This window comes from Choristoneura fumiferana, chromosome 22 (genome assembly GCF_025370935.1).
Source record: "Choristoneura fumiferana chromosome 22, NRCan_CFum_1, whole genome shotgun sequence".
NCBI classification, from domain to species: domain Eukaryota; kingdom Metazoa; phylum Arthropoda; class Insecta; order Lepidoptera; family Tortricidae; genus Choristoneura; species Choristoneura fumiferana.
Window position 1 is genome coordinate 1,906,246 of NC_133493.1, and position 22,422 is coordinate 1,928,667.

At 39.5% G+C, this 22,422-nt stretch overlaps 1 protein-coding gene and 1 pseudogene across 1 annotated transcript in view; one reads left to right on the plus strand and one right to left on the minus strand.

Moving 5' to 3' along the window:
* LOC141440344 (fatty acid synthase-like) overlaps window positions 1-8,384 on the plus strand; it is a 35,092-nt pseudogene extending 26,708 nt beyond the window's left edge.
* The window catches only part of LOC141440127 (uncharacterized), a 265,808-nt gene continuing 247,665 nt past the window's right edge, over window positions 4,280-22,422 (minus strand). Inside the window, exon 2 of the mRNA XM_074104595.1 lies at window positions 4,280-5,764. Coding sequence (XP_073960696.1) covers window positions 4,280-5,761 — 1,482 coding nt within the window. The 5' untranslated portion in view covers window positions 5,762-5,764. The remainder of the gene's footprint in view (window positions 5,765-22,422) is intronic.

The following is a 22,422-nucleotide window of genomic DNA, read 5'->3' on the forward strand; positions in this document are numbered from 1 at the left end:
GCCGCGATGCTTGGGACCACTCCTGGGCGGTAAGTTCCTACACCAATCATGCCCGGTCTCAAGCATCCTCACTGCTCACTAGTCAGTAAGCGGTGTGAGAGCTACTTCCTTCGCAAACACACCGTCACCGTTCATGGGGTTTGAGCCAATCCTGGGCGGCGAGTTCATACGCCTATCATGCCCGGCACAAACCATTTCAATATAAAACAAATCAAGTTTGTTCATTTCCCATTTCAATATCATTAATTAATTACAAGATCTGGATCGGCATTCGTTAATCAATTAAACATAAATTCACATCAGTATCAAGATTATTCATTAGTATGTTCGTCATCGTCACTATACGAATCACTTGAAGAGCAAGCAGCGGCATTAAAGCTGAGCCACGGAAATATTTTGTCAATTGCGACAACTGTTTCATACCTAGCCCCCTTTTTGGTTAGGGGAGTGTCCTCTACAAGAAAACGGTCATTTGGTAATATCTTTTTAATTCGATATGGCCCTTTACATTTCGCCTCTAGCTTTTTAGACTGCCCTGGCCCCGTTACTACTGTCCTAGCAATCCTCACTAAATCACCCTCTTTATAAGTTGTACTGTGCTTTTTATTCCTATCGTATCGATCTTTCATTTTTTTCTGATTCTGTGCTATTCTTTCCGAAGCCTCATTCCTAATTTCTTCTATTGATTTCTTCTCGACGTCAGCGTTGTCAACTTCACCTACTATTTCATTCAAAATACCTTGTGATGGATTTGTTATTGTTCTACCTAACAGAAGTTCAGTGGGTGTTTTCTTTGTTACATCATGGACTGTCGTGTTCAATCCTAACTGAACATCAGGAAGTAGGTCTTCCCAAGTATTTTTGTTTTTGCCATGTACCATGGAACCAAGAGCGGCCAAGATTGTACGGTTGTAACGTTCAACCTGGCCATTTGCTCTTGGTGTGGCCACAGCGTTTAAGATGTGTTTTGTACCTATTGATTTTATGAAGGCTTTGAACTTTCTACTCGTGAAGCTTGTCCCCCGGTCTGTTATCAATCGAGTCGGGGACCCAAAGTAGCTAAAGAGAGTTTTGAATGCGCGTATGCTTTCTTTTGTTTTAGTGCTTCGAACGGCAAATAGGCTTACATACTTCGTAAATGCGTCCACTACCACTAATATGTACGTAAAACCTCGTCTACTCTTTGGGAAGGGGCCGAGGTGGTCCGCGTGAAGCGTATGAAACGGTATGTCAACTTTTGGAATGGGGTGGAGAAGTCCCTCTCGAGAGCCCGCTGGCAACTTATGGTGAGCGCACTCTAAGCAAGCAGATACGTATTTCTTAATGAATTTACGCATCTTTGCAAACCAGAACAAAGAACGTATTCGCTCGAGCGTTTTATCAAAGCCAAAGTGGCCTACGTTATCGTGGTTAGCTTTCAAAAGTTGCCAACGCACTCCCTTTGGAACGACCCATCTTGTTGCGCCGTCCTTTAATACACGAAACACTCGACCACTTTTAAGCGTAAAGTCTTTATATGTATTTTTTTTCAATTTTAGGTGTCTCTGGGTCTTCTAAGATATCTTTTATGCGTTTGATTTCATCATCAGAGGACTGTACCGTGGAGATCCAGTCTTCAGTCCCAACCGACAAAACATCTAGTGTGTGTATTTGTTCCGGCTCCACTGATACAGGTCCCCTGCTGAGAGCATCAACGTGGGACATTCTTTCACCCGGCCGATATTCGATAGTGCAATCGAACTCGAGAAATTGTATCCACCAGCGGGATATGCGTGGAACAAGGTCCCTTTTGGTGAACGTAGACCGCAGAGCGTTGCAATCACTAATAATTGTAAATTTTATGCCTATCAAGTATGTACGAAATTTACTGAGCGAGCTAACGACAGCCAGTGTCTCGAGTTCAAATGAATGCAGTTTCATCTCATCCGGCTGAGTCTGGCGGCTAAAATAGGCGACTGGCCGCCAGGGATCAGACTTTTTTCTCTGCAACAATATACCTGCTATACCAAATTTACTAGCGTCAGTGTGCAATTGTGTTTCTGCGGTATGATCGTACAGTGCGAGAACGGGTCTATCTGTTAGTCTATCCTTTATTGTTTGAAAGGCTTGGGTCTCCAGATCGCTCCATTTGAAAGGTGTATCCTTTTTCAAAAGGCTCGTCAGGGGCCTCACTATCATGGCAAACCCCTTGACAAACCTCCTGAAAAAGCTCGCAAGTCCAAGAAATCTCCTCACTTCGTGTTGATTGGCTGGCACTGGAAATTTGGCCACAGCCTCGGTCTTAGAGAGCCCAGGCCTGATACCGTTCTTATCGATCTCAAACCCAAGGAAATCTATTCGTTCTTGAAAGAAATGACATTTTTCCATCTTTAGAGTGAAACCTGCCTCTCTCAACAGTCCAAGCACCTCTTCGAGACGTGCGAGCCCTTCCTCAAAAGTTTTTGACGGTATTAAAATGTCATCCATATAAATAACTATGTAATTGACTTTAGACTTACTAAGAACCTTGTGGATGGCCCTCTGAAAGACGGCAGGGGCGTTTGCCAGCCCGAATGGCATCCGATTGTACTCATACAGCCCGTCGGGCGTGACAAACGCAGTCTTTTCGCGTGATTGCTCGGCAATTGGAATTTGGTGGTAACCGGATGCAAGGTCCAAAGAAGTGAATAACGACTGGCCAGAAAGTTGATCTAATAAATCTTCAATATGTGGTAAGGGGTAATGATCTCGTTTGGTGCGACTGTTGAGAGCACGGTAGTCAACGCAAAGACGCTTCTCTCCTGATTTCTTTTTAACCAGGACGATGGGACTGGCATATGGTGATTGGGACTCGCGCACTATCCCGTGTTCCAACATATCTCCCACCATATCCTGGACTAATTTACGCTCAGAATGAGCCAATCTATATGGTCTGTAGACTACCGGGGTTGTATCATTGAGGTGAATTTCCATCTCAGTCGCATTGGTGAATCCCAAGTCATGCATTCCTGTAGAGAAGCAGTCTTTGTATCTGCTTAGCAGTTCCTCGCATTGCCGTACTTGGCTAGATGTTAGCTGATCACCGCACTTGGGATTCACAAATGTCTGAGGGGAAAATTCGCTACAAACCCTCATAACTGTATCACCAGTACCTGTAGATCTAGCTCGAGTAACAAGAGTATTTGCTTTAAATTGTAGGGGTGTTGTGCTAACGTTTTGGACTAGCAAGTTACAGTCGACGCCCCTGATTTGATACTCGCCTGGCAGAAGATAATATTCGCGACCTGCAGGACCTCTGACTGATCCACCCACATAAATATTACCGTGGTACGAAAAATCGGATCTAACCGGGATAGATATCATTTTGCCTATATCAACAGTCACATCACAGGTAGTAAATAGTAGTAATTTTTGATTATGTTCACGTTTCGTCCGTTCGAATCTCAAATCAGTTGGCGTCTTAACAATCATAAGTGAAGGTCTCTCTGTAAAACTATGTCCAAGTAAGACGTTACAGTTGATTAAGTGGTCGTCCACTATGAATACTTCAACATCCCTTTCCAGTATACCCTGCACTTCGATATTAACTAATGTGGAACCCAAAGGCAAATAAGGTATGTTACCTAACCCTCTTAGAAAGGGACCACTAACATCCTTCCAAGTCAGACCCACCTCCAAAGCAGCACTTTTTCACTAACACTAAGGCTCCTTTATATGTCACTAGCGGACTCTGTAGTGAGTTATGGACTGGCTAGTTATGGAAGAACTTTTAAAACATACTTGTATAATATTTATAACTTACAAATACGTTTGTTAAAAACCATAGTTCCCTTAAAAATTAAATGTAAATACAAGGACAATTATAAGGAACTATTTCGCTACTGTAAAGTGATGAATGTATTTGACAAGGTCGATTTGGCAATATTAGCGCAGTACCATGATAAAATATACCAGTTAAATAGGAAGAATAGACCAAAGAACTTGAGAAATCTATCTAACTTGCCAAACTATGTTATACCCAGATGTCATAATGTTTATGGCCAGAGAGTGTGGACGTCCACTCTGCCCCGCATACTTAATAAATTTCCATTTGAAACTGTGCAAGAAATTGTGAACAGCAAACACAACAAGATTAAGCATATTTTGGTGCGATGGTTAAACCTACCTCCTTAAATAAAAATTGTATTAATAATTGTATCCATTCATTCCAAATAATCAAGTAAAATTATAAACATTGACTGCAACAATCCTATTAATTAAGGATTAGTAGTTAATTAATGAAATGTACGTGTATTTTTTTTTATTGAAATAAACAGCTTTTTTTTTTTTTTTTTTTTTTTTTTCGAACAAGGGTAGCTTCACTACCTAAATCTACCTGGCATGTTATAGGGAAACCGTTTAAGCTTATGAGTATTTTATATTTATCATTCGTATTTTCTGAAACGGAGACTTCAAGAACATTTTTGCTATTATCTTTTGGGGGCAGATTTTCTTTTGTTTTTGAGCAATGTGAAGCTTCATACCCAAGAAATCCACAATTAGTACACTTAACTACTGGCTTCGGGCACTTAAAGCTAGGGTGTCCTACGCCCTGACAGTTAAAACACTTAATAGGCCCCTTATTACTATTGTTCTTGGGTGTACCACTGCTAGTGTCAGCGGATCTAGCTGGATTGTTATTGAAATTTGTGTAAGTGCCTACACGCCTGTCGCGATTCGTGTCTTTAAAAGTGTCTGCTTGGTTTCGGTTCGACTTTACAGTTTTAAAGAACTCCAGTACGTCTTCTGGCTTGTCAAATCTAGCTGCCTGAGCTCCTACGCGTACACCCCTATCGTCAATTGCATAGAGTAAACAGTCCACCGCTTGCTTTCCAAATATTTTACACCTGTTTAATAGATTGAGTTTTGCAAAATAATATACTTCAAGTGATTCTCCAGGACGTACCCGTCTATTAAGCATATCCGTTAAGAGCTCGGCATAATTTTCAGTCGCGGGAAATGATTCTCTCAACATTTCTTTCCACTCATTCCAGGTATGCTTAATTGTAGGTAAACCCTGGTACCAGGTTTTTGCGAGTCCAGTTAGTTTGGGCAGAGCATAATGAATCGTTTGTCTTTCATTCCAATTATAAATATCCGAACATTCATCTACTTTGTCAAGCCAGATATTAATGGTTTGTTCTTTAAGCATCGGATCATACTCCGGTATGACATTATTTAACGACGAACCAGAAAACGAATCATTATGCCCTGTCTTTGCTTTTAATACTTTTAAAAATTCTTCAAATAAGTTTGATGTAGATCTACGTTCACTACGTTCCTTATAATCAATATGATTAACAAAGTCGTGTTCCTTTGTTGGTGTTCTCAGGCAACGGTCACGATGATGACGGTTTTGACGCGCAGATTCATCTTTGCGGCCCTCAGCACTGAGCATGGAGGTTGAAGACCGCGCGTCGCGTTCGTCATCATTTATTCGTGCTCGCTTCCTACGTACCTCGTTCTCCAGAGTCCTTACTTCTTCACGTTTCCGTGTCAGCTCTCTCTCAGTGCGGCTGACACTCCGGCTTAGGTGACGACTGCGGCTACGATTCTGCCTCGTCCGCGAAGCTCGATGATCATCACGACTGCGGCTGCGGCTGGGTCGTGTCCATGAAGATCGAGGATCACGATGGCTTCGGCTGCCGTGCCGCGTACGCGTGTTATGGTCATCGGTACGGCTGACGCCGCGACTACGTCGCGAACTTCCCCGCAACTTCCGATCACTTTCTCGGTCGCTCATTTTCTGAAACTCAGATTGAATAATGTAAGTCGATGATCAGGAAATTATGTATAAACGGAAATATATAATCAGTATGTTCTCTGAACCAATTTAGTCGACACAATCAAAAAATAAAACGTAAGTTTTGACTTAAACAATGCTGGCTGGTTTAGTCAAGAAGTATATTTCTAAAAACGTAGATAATATTAGAACCGCCATTTAATCTTAAAATCCATATTCATCTCCTCATTGCCAGCATATTTTTGGGGTTAGCGGCATGTAATTATTAATTGTACTCATACCCTTCCCATTTCTACATATATTTTTAATTAATATTTAATTACATAAAAATTATATTGACCCTGATAATTCACGTTTTAAATCGAGTTTAGCTCGTCGTGTTTTATATTTATATTCAATTTCAGATATATTTTCATATTCATTTGTTATTACTCCACATGAAATATCATAACTATTAATTTTTAATTCTTAATCTGATTTCATCCGCTTATAATTGGGTTAATTTTCCATCGCTCAATTTTTAATGTGTATAATCATGACTATTTTTTTAATTTCTGCCATTATTTTTACATTTACTCATTATGTTAAAAAAAACAGAATAAAAAAAAAGGTGAAGATTGGAAGGTGAACTAACTACCGTCACTTCCATTTTATTATTGTAATCCATTTCCATCTACATACTGATAAATTATATTCACAATTAACAGTTACCAATTTGTTAAATCGTTGCCTGTATTTCTATTTCCACTCATATTTCATTGTTATTTACTATATATGATACTTAAATGCAATTTTTATTACCTATCGGTCAAACTAATGGCATAAAGCGAACGTGTTTATTCGCAAAAATCCCACTTCTGAGATGTGACGGGATCTCAGTTGGGCGTGTAATTTAAACAGTTATATATGACACAGGTATTTATTAACAGAATCAATTATAATACAATAATCAAAATGTTACCAACCTTACTCAACGACGTCTCGTTCCGAAATGAGTCAAATCAAAAGACAACCGACCGTAAGTGACGTAGCCTTCCTTCCTTCACTTTGACATAAGCGACAGTGTTGCCACTGCTTATTGAGTTATAATTGATGGGTATCATTGATAGTCCCGTTACACTAATATATTCAATTTACCTGTATTACACAATACAAATACAAAACAAATATTCTTTATTGATCACCAAAAGCAGTACAGAGACATAAAAAAAATATAAAATAAGGTAGACAAGGCTACACTCGTAATCTCAAGAGATTTCTTTGTTTCAGGCACACGCGCGCTCGATGTGGCATCTCGTGAGCTAGCACAACAACTGGACTACTTTGTGGTTTTCTCATCCGTAGCATGCGGGCGAGGGATTCATGGCCAGAGTAACTATGGACTTGCCAATAGCGCTATGGAGCGGCTATGCGAGCAGAGGCAAGCCGATAGTCTGCCCGCGCTGGCTGTGCAATGGGGCCCCATTGGAGACGTTGGGATCATTGCCACTGAAACGAAAGATGTTTCTGACGTTGTGTTGGCTGATACAGTGCCGCAAGGTATAGCTTCGTGTCTGAACACTCTGGGTGCCTTGATGACTCTGCCACACGCTGTCAGCTCTGCTATGGTAGTGGCTGATAAACGCCTCTCCCAGAAGAAACCGTCGCAGGAACTTGTTCAGGTCATCGCCAATATCCTTGGTACGTAAAAGTTTTTTTTGCCAAGTTTTCATGCTACATAGTTGTTATGGTGTAAGTATCAAATATGTGTGAATAAATGTCTTTCTCTTCCTCTCTCTCTCTCTCTCTCCCCCTCTCTGGAGATCTGAGGGTACTTTGATTGAATTCGAACTCGTTAGCGTAGTGTGTGGGTAATGATAGTCTGATTTGTTCCTCTTATATGTTGGATAGACGTAGCGATCGTAAGGTCGCGGGTGAGCAAAGTAATTATTTGACTTACGCAAAATAAGATCGCATTAAATTATGTAAAAATCCGTGTTTGCAGGCATCAAAGATCCCAGCAAGATATCAGACAGCACTAGTTTATCGGAGCTAGGTATGGACTCGCTAATGGGCGCTGAAATCGAACGGACCTTGGAGCGAGGATACGCCTTGCTGTTGAGCGTGGCAGAGGTTCGAAGACTCACGTTTGGCAAGCTGCGAAGTATAGGTAGTGCAACGTCAGTCCCTGTTGCATCAGCGAAATCTGCCGACCAATCCATCTGCAGTACGGTAACTAACTAAGGAGATTGTCAGAAGTTGATTCGCGCTGCGCCTCACGTTTTGGCTAAGAAGTACCTTGAGGTAGTGCTTGTTTGCTGTAAAAAAATATCTTTATCTTTCAATACAGTCATAAAGATTTCAATAGAAACTTACTTTGTTTTAATACTGGCCTGCACTATTGACACCAGAAGAGATCCCTATCACATGCAATTGCATCGGAATTCTTTAGATGAAGCAGCAGAAATACCTAAATAGTTTAAATCAGACTATACGATTTCAACTACAGGAAATATAGGTGATATATTTCCTATTCTTGTTACGCCCTCGCAGGCTTTGTAGCATCAAATAAATGTTAATCTTCAGTCGCTGCCCCATAGATCTAACGACCGCTAAATCGGACAAACGTCCCAAAAACCTAACAATTGGAAAAAATAAATCTTTCTCTTAGCGGTTTATCTCAGTAGTTTTATTGTTCGTAAATCCCTTGTAGCCGTTTCGAGACGGTTTGCGAACCCAAGACCTTCGTGGGCCACAGTGGTTTTGCATAAGCAGTATGGTGAGACGGTGAAAATCAAGCGAGTGGTCGATCTGATCAACCTGATGGTAACTGAGCACCGCTATTGGTAAAAAACTGAGGAATCTCACCTGACCAATCAAAACTATGAATCTACTTAGTAGTAACGTGTCCTTAATTAACTTTGATCCGCATTAGCGATCCCTTCCAATAGCGAACCTACTGTGTTAAAAATAAAGTTGTGTTAAATACTTGTGATGTATACATATCATTTAATAATAATGTAAATCTGTTTAAAAAATATATATATACCTCGTTGAGTTTCTTGCCGGATTCTTCTCAACAGAGGTTTTTCCGACATTCATAAGTGCTTGGTATAGCCTAAATTGAATAAAGACATTTTGACTTTGTCTTTGACTTAAAAATTAGTCAACGTTCCATATTCGAAAAGTGGCTTAAGCCCTATATCAAATCTGTGTACTACATACAAAATATTATAATCTTCTTACAATGCTTACATTATAGGGTGACAGCTCTCAATACCACAGACTAGAGAGTCAAAGTGTCGAAACTTGATTCGATAAAACGAATAGTCATAAATCCGATTATTCCGCTATTCTGATGAATATATTAGAGCAACTCTAGGTTGGTATTTACGAATTATATTATAGCCTTCGCAAGTTTAAAGTTTTCGAACATGGGGCTCTTCCATTACTGTTTTATTAGGTACTTAATAATAATTCGTATATGAGAACTAGCCAAGTCAGACCTTAGACTTCAATATAATTATCCTAAGTTATAAGAACAAATTATATTTTAAGTTGGTATAAAATATTTTATATTGTTATAAATAAATTTCAGGACTGACCATTGAACTTGACACCTTGGCACTTGGCACCCATTTAGATCTCTCTTCTTTTGTCGTTAAAGTCAACACTCAAGTCATATAATATCATAATATTGAACTTGGCTCTCATTTCACATTTATGTTTTGATAGGATAAGAATATTTTGACGTTCTGTTTTTAGCACGTGTGCTGTATCAGTATAACCAGGTGTGAATTCAATGCTGCGATATTTTGTGCAGGAATTTTCCTTGAACTTTTACCCGATCTATGGGATGATAAAGTAATACAAAACACCTGCTTTTTTACACGGAAATGACGGTAAAAGTATTACAGCATATTATGGGGTTATCTTTTTACGTAAAAAAGGCAAACACAATGTTATTTTTGCTTCTAGAAAAGTTTGCATTCACACACACACACACACACACACACACACACACACACACACACACACACACACAAACATCACGCCTGTATTTTTCAAATGGGGTAGGCAGAGCAAACGAAACGTTACCGCTTCGGAGCCACTTTTAGCAATTTTAGGTTTAAAGTTTGACAAAAAAGGTTTGCATTCATTCTAAAAATTCAATCAGATACAATTTATTCTCACGTAAGTACCAAGGACACATTTAAGTAGATGATTATTTGTTTGTTTATAAATAAAAAAATCCGTGAGATGATTGAGATGCAAAAAAACATTTTAAAAAAGCTAAAAAAAAGAGGTAGATAATGCAATTCCAGTGTGTTTATTTTTAAATTGATGGTCCCATTTAATCAAAGTCAATGTAAAAAAAAACTATTCTATTTAGGCCAGACTCGTAACATGCACTTGTGAATGTCTACAATGAAATTACTTTGCTCACCACACTACACTGACGCGTTTCGATCTTAACCAGAGCTCATCCTTAGAGAGCCTCACATCCGCGGAGACGATTGTATTACTCTGAGGATGAACTCTGACTGAGTTCGAAATGGTCAGTGTATTGTAGTGAGGCGATAGATGGTGGGTGGTGGTGGTCATGCATGGGTGAGCAAAGTTGTTGTTTAGGTATAATTTATTCATATTACAAGAGTTTTTGTACAGTAAACACCAGAAGTTGATGAGCGGTGACGGTGTTTAAAATGATCTACATATGACTTTACTGCTACGGTAATAAGAGAGTGTTTTGATCATCTGGAGCACCACACTGCTAGTCTACTTCTATTGATGACTGTATACCTACTATAGGCTTAATGGAACACCAACTCCTGTAAGTTTTTGTTGCGTAAATAAATAATGTATATTAAGTAAAGATACGATATAACTCACACATCAACACGACTCCCCATCGGAAGTGGAGGAACGGGAAACAGGATGCTAGCTTATCTGCGTCTCGCTTTGGCGGTGGTGTAAATGGTAAGAGAGAGCGGGATTGAGAAGTAGGTACCTATGTAGCTACTAGCTTTTGCCCGCGGCTTCGCCCGCGTGGGATTCGGTTATCGCACGCTGTTCCCTCGGAAACTGCATTTTTCCGGGATAAAAAGTGGCCTATGTCACTCTCTGGCCCATAAACTAACTCTATGTCAAAAAAAAACACGTCGATCCGTCGCTCCATTTCGACGTGAAAGACGGACAAACATACAAACACACAGACTTTCGCATTTATAATATTAGTATGGATGGAGCGAATAAAAAATCGGACCTATTTGAAAGCCAATTTATTAAAACTACGAGTAAGCGTTGCTGAGTGTCACAATTTTTAAATGACAGTCGCGCGCGTTTGTTTCGGTGTTCGAGACAAATACACATCACTGCCCTTAGTGTAACTTTTCGGTTACAAAATACGCCTCGATCGCGTTCGCGTCAAAATCTCAATTTGTATGCAAACACGAACAGCGCCTCTAGCGGAACGTTTGCGATGTTCATGTTCCATGCAAATTGGGATTTTAACGCGAACGCGATCGAGACGTATTTTGTAACCGAAAACTTACACTAAGTGTACAAGGATACACTGGGGTATGGTTCTCTTAGCAAACTTTGTCTGCGGGGCCATCTCTACGCGGCGGCACGCTGGCACCAAATAATCGCGGAGATACCGCAGCGTGCTTCGCCGCGTGCACGCCGCGTGCGCGCCGCGTTCCCGCTCGGCCGAGAAACCACCGGCAAAAATGCTAGTGTGCACAAGCTCTGGCTGCGCTCAGACACGGCGGGAATCGCGCGGTTTTAGCACACCGTCTCTTTCTCAAGCCATACTCTGAAAAGAGACGGTGCGCTCGAAACTGCGCGATTCCCGCCGTGTCTGAACGCAGCCTTAGCAGACAGGCTTAAGTTTTAAACAGTTATAATAAGTTCAACATTTTTGATTATCAAAAAATGTTAGACACGCACGTTTTAGGGTTCTGGAGCCAAAATGGGAAAAACAGAACCCTTATTATAGTTTTGCCATGTCTGTCTGTCTGTATAGAAAGCTGTAATTTTGCACGGATATATATGTAAAGTATGCCAACAAAATGGTACAATAAAAAAAAAAAAACATTTTTGGGGTGCCTCCCATAGACGTAAAGTGGGGGTGATTTTTTTTCTCATCCAACCCCATAGCATGGGGTATCGTTGGATAGGTCTTTTAAAACGATTTCGATTCAGTGATTTGTTTGCGAAATATTCAACTTTAAAGTGCAAAATTTCATTAAAATCGAGCGCCCCCCCCTCTAAAATCTAAACCGGTGGGTGGAAAAATTTGAAAAAATTCAGAATGGTACTAAGTATATCAAACTTTTAAGGAAAACTATAACGGCTAAGGTTGCTTGAGAATTATTAGTAGTTTTTGAGTAAAAAGCAGCCTAAGGTATACAATATACCTAAACTTGGAAGATTCCGTATAAAATACGAAATCCTTAGAAAAATATTACTTAATTTTTTCGTTATGGCTACGGAATCCTATTTTGGGCGTGTCCGACACGCTCTTGGCCGGTTTTCTCTTTTATCAAACAAAGAAAAATTAATAAGGTTATGGCTTGTCCGGGCTCCCTCTCTGGTATATTCACCCGTTTATCAGTATTTTTTTTAAGAAATTGACAGTAAAAAAGTTTTTTTTAAGTGATTTATTGGTCAGGTGACATCTGGCAGTCGGCTGGTATTATACCGTGGATGAGACTGGCACAGGATCGGGAAAAGAACTGTGAAAATTATGTGGCCTTTACTCGGCCTGCAATGCTTGACTGTGGGCAGATTTGATTGATTGATAAATTTGCCTTTGTATATTGATCTTAAGCAACATTTTATTAAAGCACTCGGGTTTAATGATTTTTAATTATTACTTTTACGCCATATCTTATGATTTAGACCAAACTAACAACGTTGTGTCAACATGTTCTTATTTCCAACTTCAGCTAGATTTTATAACGTAATTATTAACTCGCGATGGTGGTGTTGGCTCCCACAACCACATACATACATACTGCTGAAGGGACATAAGAGGAAATGCAGATTTTTAAACTATATACAATAAAATTACTTTGCTCACCGCGTTTAAACGATAGTTACATTTAGCACCTTTACTGAGTCTTAATTCGACCGCTACACCTAATCATTTATTTAGGGAACTTACGGAACTAAGATTGGTTTTTTGGAATCTTTTTGTATTTTTTATTTCAATTCCAAATTTTTACTTTTACGGTCATCCCGTAAAACCTAAATTGAAAATACAAACTGAAATATAGATGCACAGAAAAACTAGAAAAATAAGACCATCACTGGGAATCGAACCCAGGTCCTCGGTATTCCGTACCGCGTGCTATACCGCTACACCACTGATGGTCAACGGTACCGACACGAATTTCCCCTATGCACCTCATAACGTACCGTTACCGTACCGGTACCGTTGACCATCAGTGGTGTAGCGGTATAGCACGCGGTACGGAATACCGAGGACCTGGGTTCGATTCCCAGTGATGGTCTTATTTTTCTAGTTTTTCTGTGCATCTATATTTCAGTTTGTATTTTCAACTTACGGAACCCTAAAAGACAGGCAGTCTGTCGAATTTCCTACTCTCTTTCATCTCCATCATAAAGATACAAAGCTTGTTAACTGGTAATATGCAAGGTACGTAATTGTGTTAACGCTTCGTGTAATTGGATCGCCAATTACAGCCGCAGGGTGTTTCGGCATGACTTTTTGTTGGCAAAGATTATTTTGCAAATTTATGCGCTACCGCCATCAAAAGGTTCATGTTAAACACGCAACGGTGTGTATTTATTTAATATACCTGGAAGATAAGGAGCATAAAGGATCATCCACACTGTCTTTCAAAATACAATGACGCATGTAAACGCAGTGACGTGTCTCACGCGTATCATGGTCGGGTCAGGTATAATCATTATCATATCATTAAGATTGGTTTTTTGGAATCTTTTTTGCATTTTTTATTTCAATTCCAAATTGTTATTATTTTTTACGTTTACGGTCATCCCGTAAAACCTTAATTGAAAATACAAACATTGTCCAGCAGTGGTGTAGCGGTATAGCACGTGGCACGGAATGCCGAGGACCTGGGTTCGATTCCCAGTGCTGGTCTTATTTTTCTGGTTTTTCTGTGCATCTATATTTCAGTTTGTATTTTCAATTATCATATCAGACGCAGCATGTCCACTGTTGGACGTAGGCCTTCCCCAGTTGACCTCTAGCTGTTTCGCCTGCATCCACCTTGAAACCAGGGCTTCAAGTACCGTTAAAAAGTTGGTGACGTTACCGCTGTCAAACAGATTTAACGTTCAATCGTTATTAACGTTAAACGCTTTACCGTTACTTTACAATTTTTACCGGTATAAAAAAAAAATACATTATAAGCTTGCTATCCGGGTCATTATAATTAATATAAGCTTGCTGTTCACATAAAGTTAACGTTAAATCAAAAGTATCGTTAAAAGATTACTTCTTACTTTTACATCAAAGCGGTGTCCCTGGTCATCATTCTGGTAAATCAGAACATTTTTATGCTATTCAATCTACTCAACAACGATATGTATGTAACTAACTAACTAATTTGGCTCAGGGACCCAAAGAGGGTCTTGGCCTCCGAAACGAGAGCATGCCATCTGTCCCGATCGTGCGCAGCCTCTTGCCAGTCGTTGACTTGAAGACGTCGCAGTTCCGCCTGGACACTGTCCTCCCAGCGGTATCTGGGTCGCCCAACCAGGCGGCGACCAGTCGGTCGTCCCACGTACCCTCTTTTGGCAGCCCGATCCTCTCCCATTCGTAGTAGGTGGCCGAACCAGCGAAGTCTCTGTGATTTTGTTACGCCGATGGTGTTGGATTCAGCCACCAGCTCCTGGATCTCTTAAGTTTTTACGGATCCTGTATATGTATGCGCTTGTATGTAATAAGTATAAAAAAAAATTGAATTGCTATTTTTTACATGGTAAATTAAACTAGATTATAATATTGATCCCAACGTTTTGAGTCCATTTCAAGTCTCACGGTCACGGAAAAACTAAAAACAAACATTACCGATTGAAGTAGTGTTACTTTTTAACGTTACAATATTTAATGTGAATTGGGTGACGTTAACAAACCCTACTATTAGCTACTATGTGAATAAAATGTACCGTTATCAAGTAACGTTAATAGGGTAACGTGACAATAATGTTAATTTTCTCAAAAATGACCGTAAAAGTTGACATTATTCTTTACATATCAGAAGGTGAAGTGCATAGTTTATGGTCAGCGAAAAATTAAAAAGTTAAAACGATTGCAGGCGCGCTAGCTCGACAATAATGAATTAGCGCGCCTGCAATCAGTCACATTTTTTTTAAAGTTAAAAAGGCCATGGCAATATTGGCACAAGTCGTATACATACAGCCAAGTCTAATGGCCGGTATCAGATATTTTGTTGGAACTCCGGACTTTTTCTATTGGGTCTGAAATAGCTTGTGGATTTTTCGGTGGAAAAATACACCTGCAGTTTATTTTTTAATGAAAAAAGGCGGGAAAGCATAAGAAAAATATTGGAATAAAATTAAATTTTACAATATATTTTGAGAAAAAGTTTATTCTATTTCAGAATTGTTCACCATTTTTGAGAAAAGCTTTATATTAGTCTCGGCTGGAATAGCAATTGCTGGCTTCGTATTAGTTAAACGGACTCGCAAGCTCGTCCGTTTAATACTCATACTCAGCCAGCAATTGCCTACTTCCAGGCCACGACAATAATCTACTATTATCAAGTAACGATATAATTTAATTCCGGTACAAGGTATTTTTACGATTTTACAGTTATGTAACGTTATTTATAATGTGAATTTGGTAACGTTAACAAGCCCTGCTTGAAACCGTGGCTTTAACTAGGTCATCCATCCATCTCGTTGGGGTGGACGTCTACTACTAACAACATTAAATGACTCCACACCGCGTACGTTCAGCTTAAAAGCAGGGCTTTGCTAACACAAACATTTACAGGTAGATCGTAAATACAAACCTTTCACGGGATACCCGTATAAGTAACAAATTTGGAGTTGAAATAAAAAATACAAAAAGACTTTAAAAAAATTCAATCATAATTTTTACAGGTAGAGTCATGTGGCAGAGTCATGTGTACGCTGGTACGCACGTGGCTAAGTGTACGCAATCCCATATAGAGATGGTGCGTATTTACGTTACCAGGTTTTGATACCAGATATTTCCTACAAGTATACCAACCAGGTACCGACTAGTACTTTCTGTAGTAGAGTACTTTCTGTGCATCCATGTTTCAGTTTGTATTTTCGTCACATTTATCTGTATCTGTCGTGTTGTGTCGTGATGTTCTCTCTCTCTCTCTCTTTTTGGACTGAAATGAAACTTTGTAGATTTATAATTTTGGTTTGCGGCATCAGTACGAATGGGCCGGCTCGACAGGGCTTAGTACCACAGTCCCACAGAATCATCATCCCAGCCTATATACATACGCCCCATTGCTGGGCAGAGGCCTCCTCTCAGAATGAGAGGTCTTGGGCCGTAGTTCCCACGCGGGCCCAGTGCGGCTTGGGAACTTCACACACGCCATTGAATTGCTTTGCAGGTTTGTGCAAGTTTCCTCACGATATTTTCTTTCACCGTAAAGATCGTGGTAAATTTGAAATGTAATTCCGCACGTGAATTTCGAAAAACTCACAGGTGCGAACCGGGGTTTGAACCCACGATCCTCTACTTGAGTAGCCATAGGTCAAACCACTCGGCCACCACGGCTTTCCCACAGAAAACCGGTGTGAAATAGAAGTTTTGTGTTTCGTACGGTGAGTGGGAGGCCCAACTCCCCTCCCCCTTTCCCCCTCCACCCCCCTTTAGCCGCCCTTTTAGGCCGGCAACGCACCCGCAATCCTAATGCCGTAGGTGTCCTTGGGCGGCGGTGATCACTTACCATCAGGTGACCCGCATGTTCATTTGCCAGATATTTGAAATAAAAACAAACCGGTACCGACCATTAGTACCCACATTACTCTACACCCGATTATAGGCGGCAGAGTCTACGTCCGCGGGCGAATAGGTAGGTATTTACTGACCAATACTTTTTTATAAGCCGGTTAAATTCAACGTCCACAAAAACTGTCAGCGCGACTCGGATGGCTAATCTAATTTTTAGTCGTGTCGCTCCTGAGCCTTCATTTTATCCGTCCCGTTTACAAAGTTTCTCGTGACCCGTTAACTTAATTTTCCTGGGGCACGCTAGTTACAAGTTACCTGAAAACCCCCCAAATTTTCAAACAGGTATATTTTGTTTCCAATTTGCCTCAGTTTGTTTCTTTTAACACGTTTAAATTGGGATTAGTTTGGTAATTTTGAAGGTTTGTTTGAAGTTTTAGACGACTGTTTACATTCAATTTGAATTTGAATATATGGGATGGACGAATGGCCTGGAGTTGAAGTATAATTTTGATAGTGTTTTATGCGGCGATTAACCTTAACTGTGAACAGTGATCACAAAATTCTATATTGCTCTCGTAACTGACATTTTATAATGCGCAAGTTGTCTCCACGTGGTTTCTGGAATTTTACTATCAAGTTAAAAAAACTACAATCACCTTACAACGTCCCTCTCAAAGAGAGTACTTTGACACTGGCGATTAATTATCACTGATCACTGTCCTATTAATTAGGACAGAAAAGCCATTATTTTAAAAGAGAAGAAGTAGACTTAACTGCCTAATTTTAGTAATAGATGTTTGTCTTCTTGAATTATTGAACACATTCTCTGTTTTGTTCTTAATTCCTCTACATCCCGGACATGTCCAACAGATACCAACAATTTTCCTTTTGAAACGGTTTGTGGTTGAAATTTTATATTGAGTAATACACACAAAACCGGTCGTCAAAATAATACGTAATTTAATCTAAAAACGATATTTAATTTATTACTAGCGATACAAGATTGAACAATTATATATGTTTACTAGTATTTAAAGAAACCATTTTAAAGTAGCTTTATCTTTTTGTTTCACTAAACATGAAGTAAACAAACTCTGACATAACCAAAATAAAACACACTTTTAGAATAAATTTTACAATGACCAAAAATGAATTCACAGCCCTTTGTCCACCCAAATTACGGTATCACAGTATCATCATCTCTTTAATAAAATATGGCTCTGTCCATTGGAAGACAATTTTGCCGGTGTCTAGTAGTTTTAGCCGTTGTACGGTAAAAAAAATCTAGAAAACGAAATATGAGAGGTGTTGGTGGATAAACGATGACAGTGCGAATCTGTTATCGGTATCACAGTAATTTTGTATTATAAATTAATACGTGATAGGTTTGATACTATTTCAGAAATAAATTACTTTATGGCGAATGAAAATTATGAAAAACGATACATTATAGCATAATGATATTCGGCCAAACGATAGAGAACCGTATTGACGCGTGTATTTCCTTGATCAGTTGCCAGAGCACTTCCCTTTAAGGTCTCTAGTCACTACACGCGTATCTTGCCATGGCCATAATAGAAACGTACCAGGCACGGAATGTAACGAGACACGGACTACAACACGTCACCGGCGTGTCACACCCATAAGAAGCGTATCGGCTCAGTTTTCGACGCTCCGTGCAGAGCACGCCACGGCGACGGTCACTTCAGAAACGCTAGTGGGCATAGTCTCATATTTTTCAATACAAAGAATATATTTTCGCCTGGCACGTTACTAATACGATCACGGTATGATACGGTGTAATGGGTAGAGACCTTTAGAATGTCATGGGCGAGTTAATTACGAGACAATTGGCAGATTGGTTTGATTTAGTGCAATCCGTTAGACATTCTGTCACACTGTGGCGTACCGTACCGATATACAGGATGGGTCATTTAGATCGGTCAGTATAGGAAAGGCTGAAACTATAAGACATGCAAAGATCTGTTCTTAGGAACCATGTCATCGATTTTAATAACAAGAAAAACTGCATTCATACATTAAAAAAAAAACTTGAATTCGGATCGGGAGTCGAACCCGGATTGTTTTGAAGAATAAAACGTACATTATTAAGATTATGAAATAAAATGCATTTTATTCATTCTAGATACCGTGTTTCATAGTAACATTTATTGCTTACCTACTAGCTGATACCCCTTATAATCTCCTTATACCTTCGCCCGCGGTGTAGTTTTTTTTTAATTTTCTAAATTTTCTTTTATAAGAACCTTCTCCTGACAATAGCAAACACAACAAAAAAATAATTCATGATTGGTTATTTGGAGTCTTTTTGTATTTTTTATTTCAACTCCAAATTTGTTACTTTTACGGGTATCCCGTGAAACCATATCGAAAATACAAACTGAGACATGGATGCACAGAAAAACCAGAAAAAGAATTGGCGAAATCGGTCCAGCCGTTCATGCGTGATGCCGTGACCAAGGGAAATAGGTAAGTATTCATTTTTATTTTTAAAAAAAGATGACCTACACTACCGATATCCAAATAGAAATAATGTATGTTTTATTTTCAAAACGACCGGTTTTCATTCCCGAACTGAGTACGAGTTTTTTTTTAAATATATGAATGCAGTTTTTCTTTTTATTAAAATCGATGACATGGTTTCTAAGAACGGATCTTCGTATGTCTTGTAGTTTCAGACTTTCCCATACTGACCGATCTAAATGAGCCAGCCTGTATAGCGAATAATGTATTTCAATCGTGAAAAGTCGTATCTCAATCGGAATATGACGGCACCCGAATAGTCAATCAATTATTAGACTCAATGAGTGACATTCTCATATCAATTATCATGGAACTCTATTTTACTGGAGCTAATCCAGAGTACGATAAATACGATTTTTTCCAGGTTACATTTTTTGTTGTTTTGTAATTTAAATTTTGTTTTGTTTGACGAAATCCCAGAAACATTTACGGTCATTGACATCAATGTAAAGACTGCATGTTTCTTACATTAAAACGACGCACGAAATTTGTTCACAGCGCGGTTTAGTGAACGTTTCACCATAGTGTGTTGACGTCCGTGACAGGGGTTGTGTCAAAGTTGTGTCAAAGTAATATTGATGATTGATACGCCGCGTGTTTTGTTCCAAACAGCTAGTCTAGTGCCGTAAGGTACCATCAGCCAAATATGTGGTCTACCACCCTAAAGTTGATAATCGTTTGCATGTCATAAAACAATAATGCCAATAGCTGTGTCTGTCAACTTGAAAGTTCGACTTCAGCGACATCATTTGATAGGAACTTGTTTAAATATAATTTTTATTTCATAGACCACTTATTTTTCTGATGGTACATAGATGTCAATGTTCACGGCGAAGTCGTTGCGTGCTCGTAGCGAACTCGCTACGCGCTCGCCTCGATTTTAACTCGTGCGTAATTTGCCAGTTGGTTGGATGTAAGATGCGGTCTATTAATGTCGTGACGCAACAGTCCGGCAAGGGACGGTCGACTGTCGTGTCGTGGCGTAGCTGTCGGATAATCTAAAGCCAATTACGGTGTATTACCGTCTCAGATTACCGCCTTGATTGACGAAAGATATATAGAGACAACACAAAGGAGAGAGCTAAGCTCGGGGATTCTTTGTGTTGTAGGATCTAAATCCAACTCTTAGATGTAACTTAATAGGGCCCGCAGACGTTACGAAAAATCCTAACGATCTGATTCTTTACTACGAAGTGCAAAATTCGAACTTCTTGTCTTGCCGTTCCGCTGACGCTTATACTATTTAATACGAGAGTGAGAGGGACGGTATGATACGAACTTCGATTTTCGATTCGTTTTTTTTCGATTTGAGAAAACGATTGCGCTTTTGATGTTTTGCTGTCGATATTTTTGCATGAACTCAGGGAGGTTTATTAGGGTTCCGTAGCCAAAATAACACAAACGGAACCGTTATAATTTCGCCGTGTCTGGCTGTCCGTCCGTTCGTCCAGTGTTTCATTTGCAAAAAAGTCATCATTAAAGTGCAATTTATCGTCCTCCGCCACGTAAAAGCTAGTAGCTGTTGGTTTGAAAATTTTGAAAAAAATCATGTTTTAATGTTTATTTGGGCACAAACGGTACAATTTAACTAAGGTCTAACAAACTTATACCTAATATTAACCAATAAAGATGCCACCGTTAGATAATACATAAAAAATAAAGAGGGTTGGTTGGTATCCACATTTGTACATGATAGTAGTAAATGTAAGTAACAAGGAAAGTTATTACGGCTAAGTTTGCTTGAGAATAATTAGAAGTTCAGAAGTAAATAGCAGCCTAACTTATATTTAAAAGTATACCAATTTAAAAAAAACGTACAAAATACAGAATCTTTGGAAAAACATGACTTCTTGGGCTTGTCTGACACGCTCTTCACCAGTTTTTTACTACACGACAGCTCAAAACTGCCAGGGAAATCCCAGTCTCTAGTTGAAGGTACAGATTGAGTCCCAAAATTATGACATCAGTCGCTCTTAAACCTAAAAGCAGAATAAAATCCGGTCTAAAAACTTAACACTGCTTAGCTGTAGGTTGACCAAGCAGTCGCTGGGGACGCGCCTCTTAATTGTGCCCCAGGGAAATTTGCCGTTTTCCGATTTAATCCGTTTTTAAGGACACCCTAGTTCCCATTGCCCCAATTGAGGAAATCGGACGTTTTTTATCCTTTTCGGGCATGATCTTTGCTTTTAAAGGTCAGATATGGCCACTTCATCTATTTTTACCCGACTTCCCGAACGAGGGTTATGTTTCTCGAACGTTATCGTGTTTATCATTTTTTACTTATGTCTATATCTTTGGTCCTCTCTGTAGCTTAAGCGGCTGGATGATTTTAATTTTAATGAAAAAGCATAAACATCAAATTTCATTTCCATCTCTCTTTTAGCTTGAAGGAGTAACAAATACACGAACGCAGGCACATACTCATACATTTTTTCATTCTTAAATTTCAAGCAAACATTGAAAATTAAAAAAGCCGTGGTGGCCTAGTGGTTTGACCTATCGCCCCTCAAGCAGAGGGTCGTGGGTTCAAACCCCGGCTCGCACCTCTGAGTTTTTCGAAATTCATGTGCGGAATTACATTTGAAATTTACGACGAGCTTTGCGGTGAAGGAAAACATCGTGAGGAAGCAATTCAATTGTGCGTGTGAAGTTCCCAATCCGCACTAGGCCCGCGTGGGAACTATGGCCCAAGCTCTCTTGTTCTGAGAGGAGGCCTGTGCCCAGCAGTGGGACGTATATAGGCTGGGATGATGATGATGATGATGATTGAAAATCAGTTCATCATCATCATCAACATCATCTTAGCCTCTATATACGTCCCACTACTGGCCACAGGCCTCGTGTTACCATCAAAATCAGAAAATCAGTTATTTAGTTTAAATTTAATTTATTATAGCTATTGTCCGCGACTCCACGCAGAATACTTTTATCGCTATCCAGCCGGAACTATATTTTCCAGGATTAAAACTATTCTATATTATGTCCTCCCCGAGGGCCTAAACTATCTGTGTACCGAATTTCATTTAAATCGGATCAGTAGATCCAGAGATTACCCCATACAACTTCACAAACTCACAAGCTTTACCTCTTTATAATATTAAGTATCTTATCTATCTCATTAGTGCTATATATTCTCATTGCTATTATACGGAGTCGAATCATGGACCCTTACGTA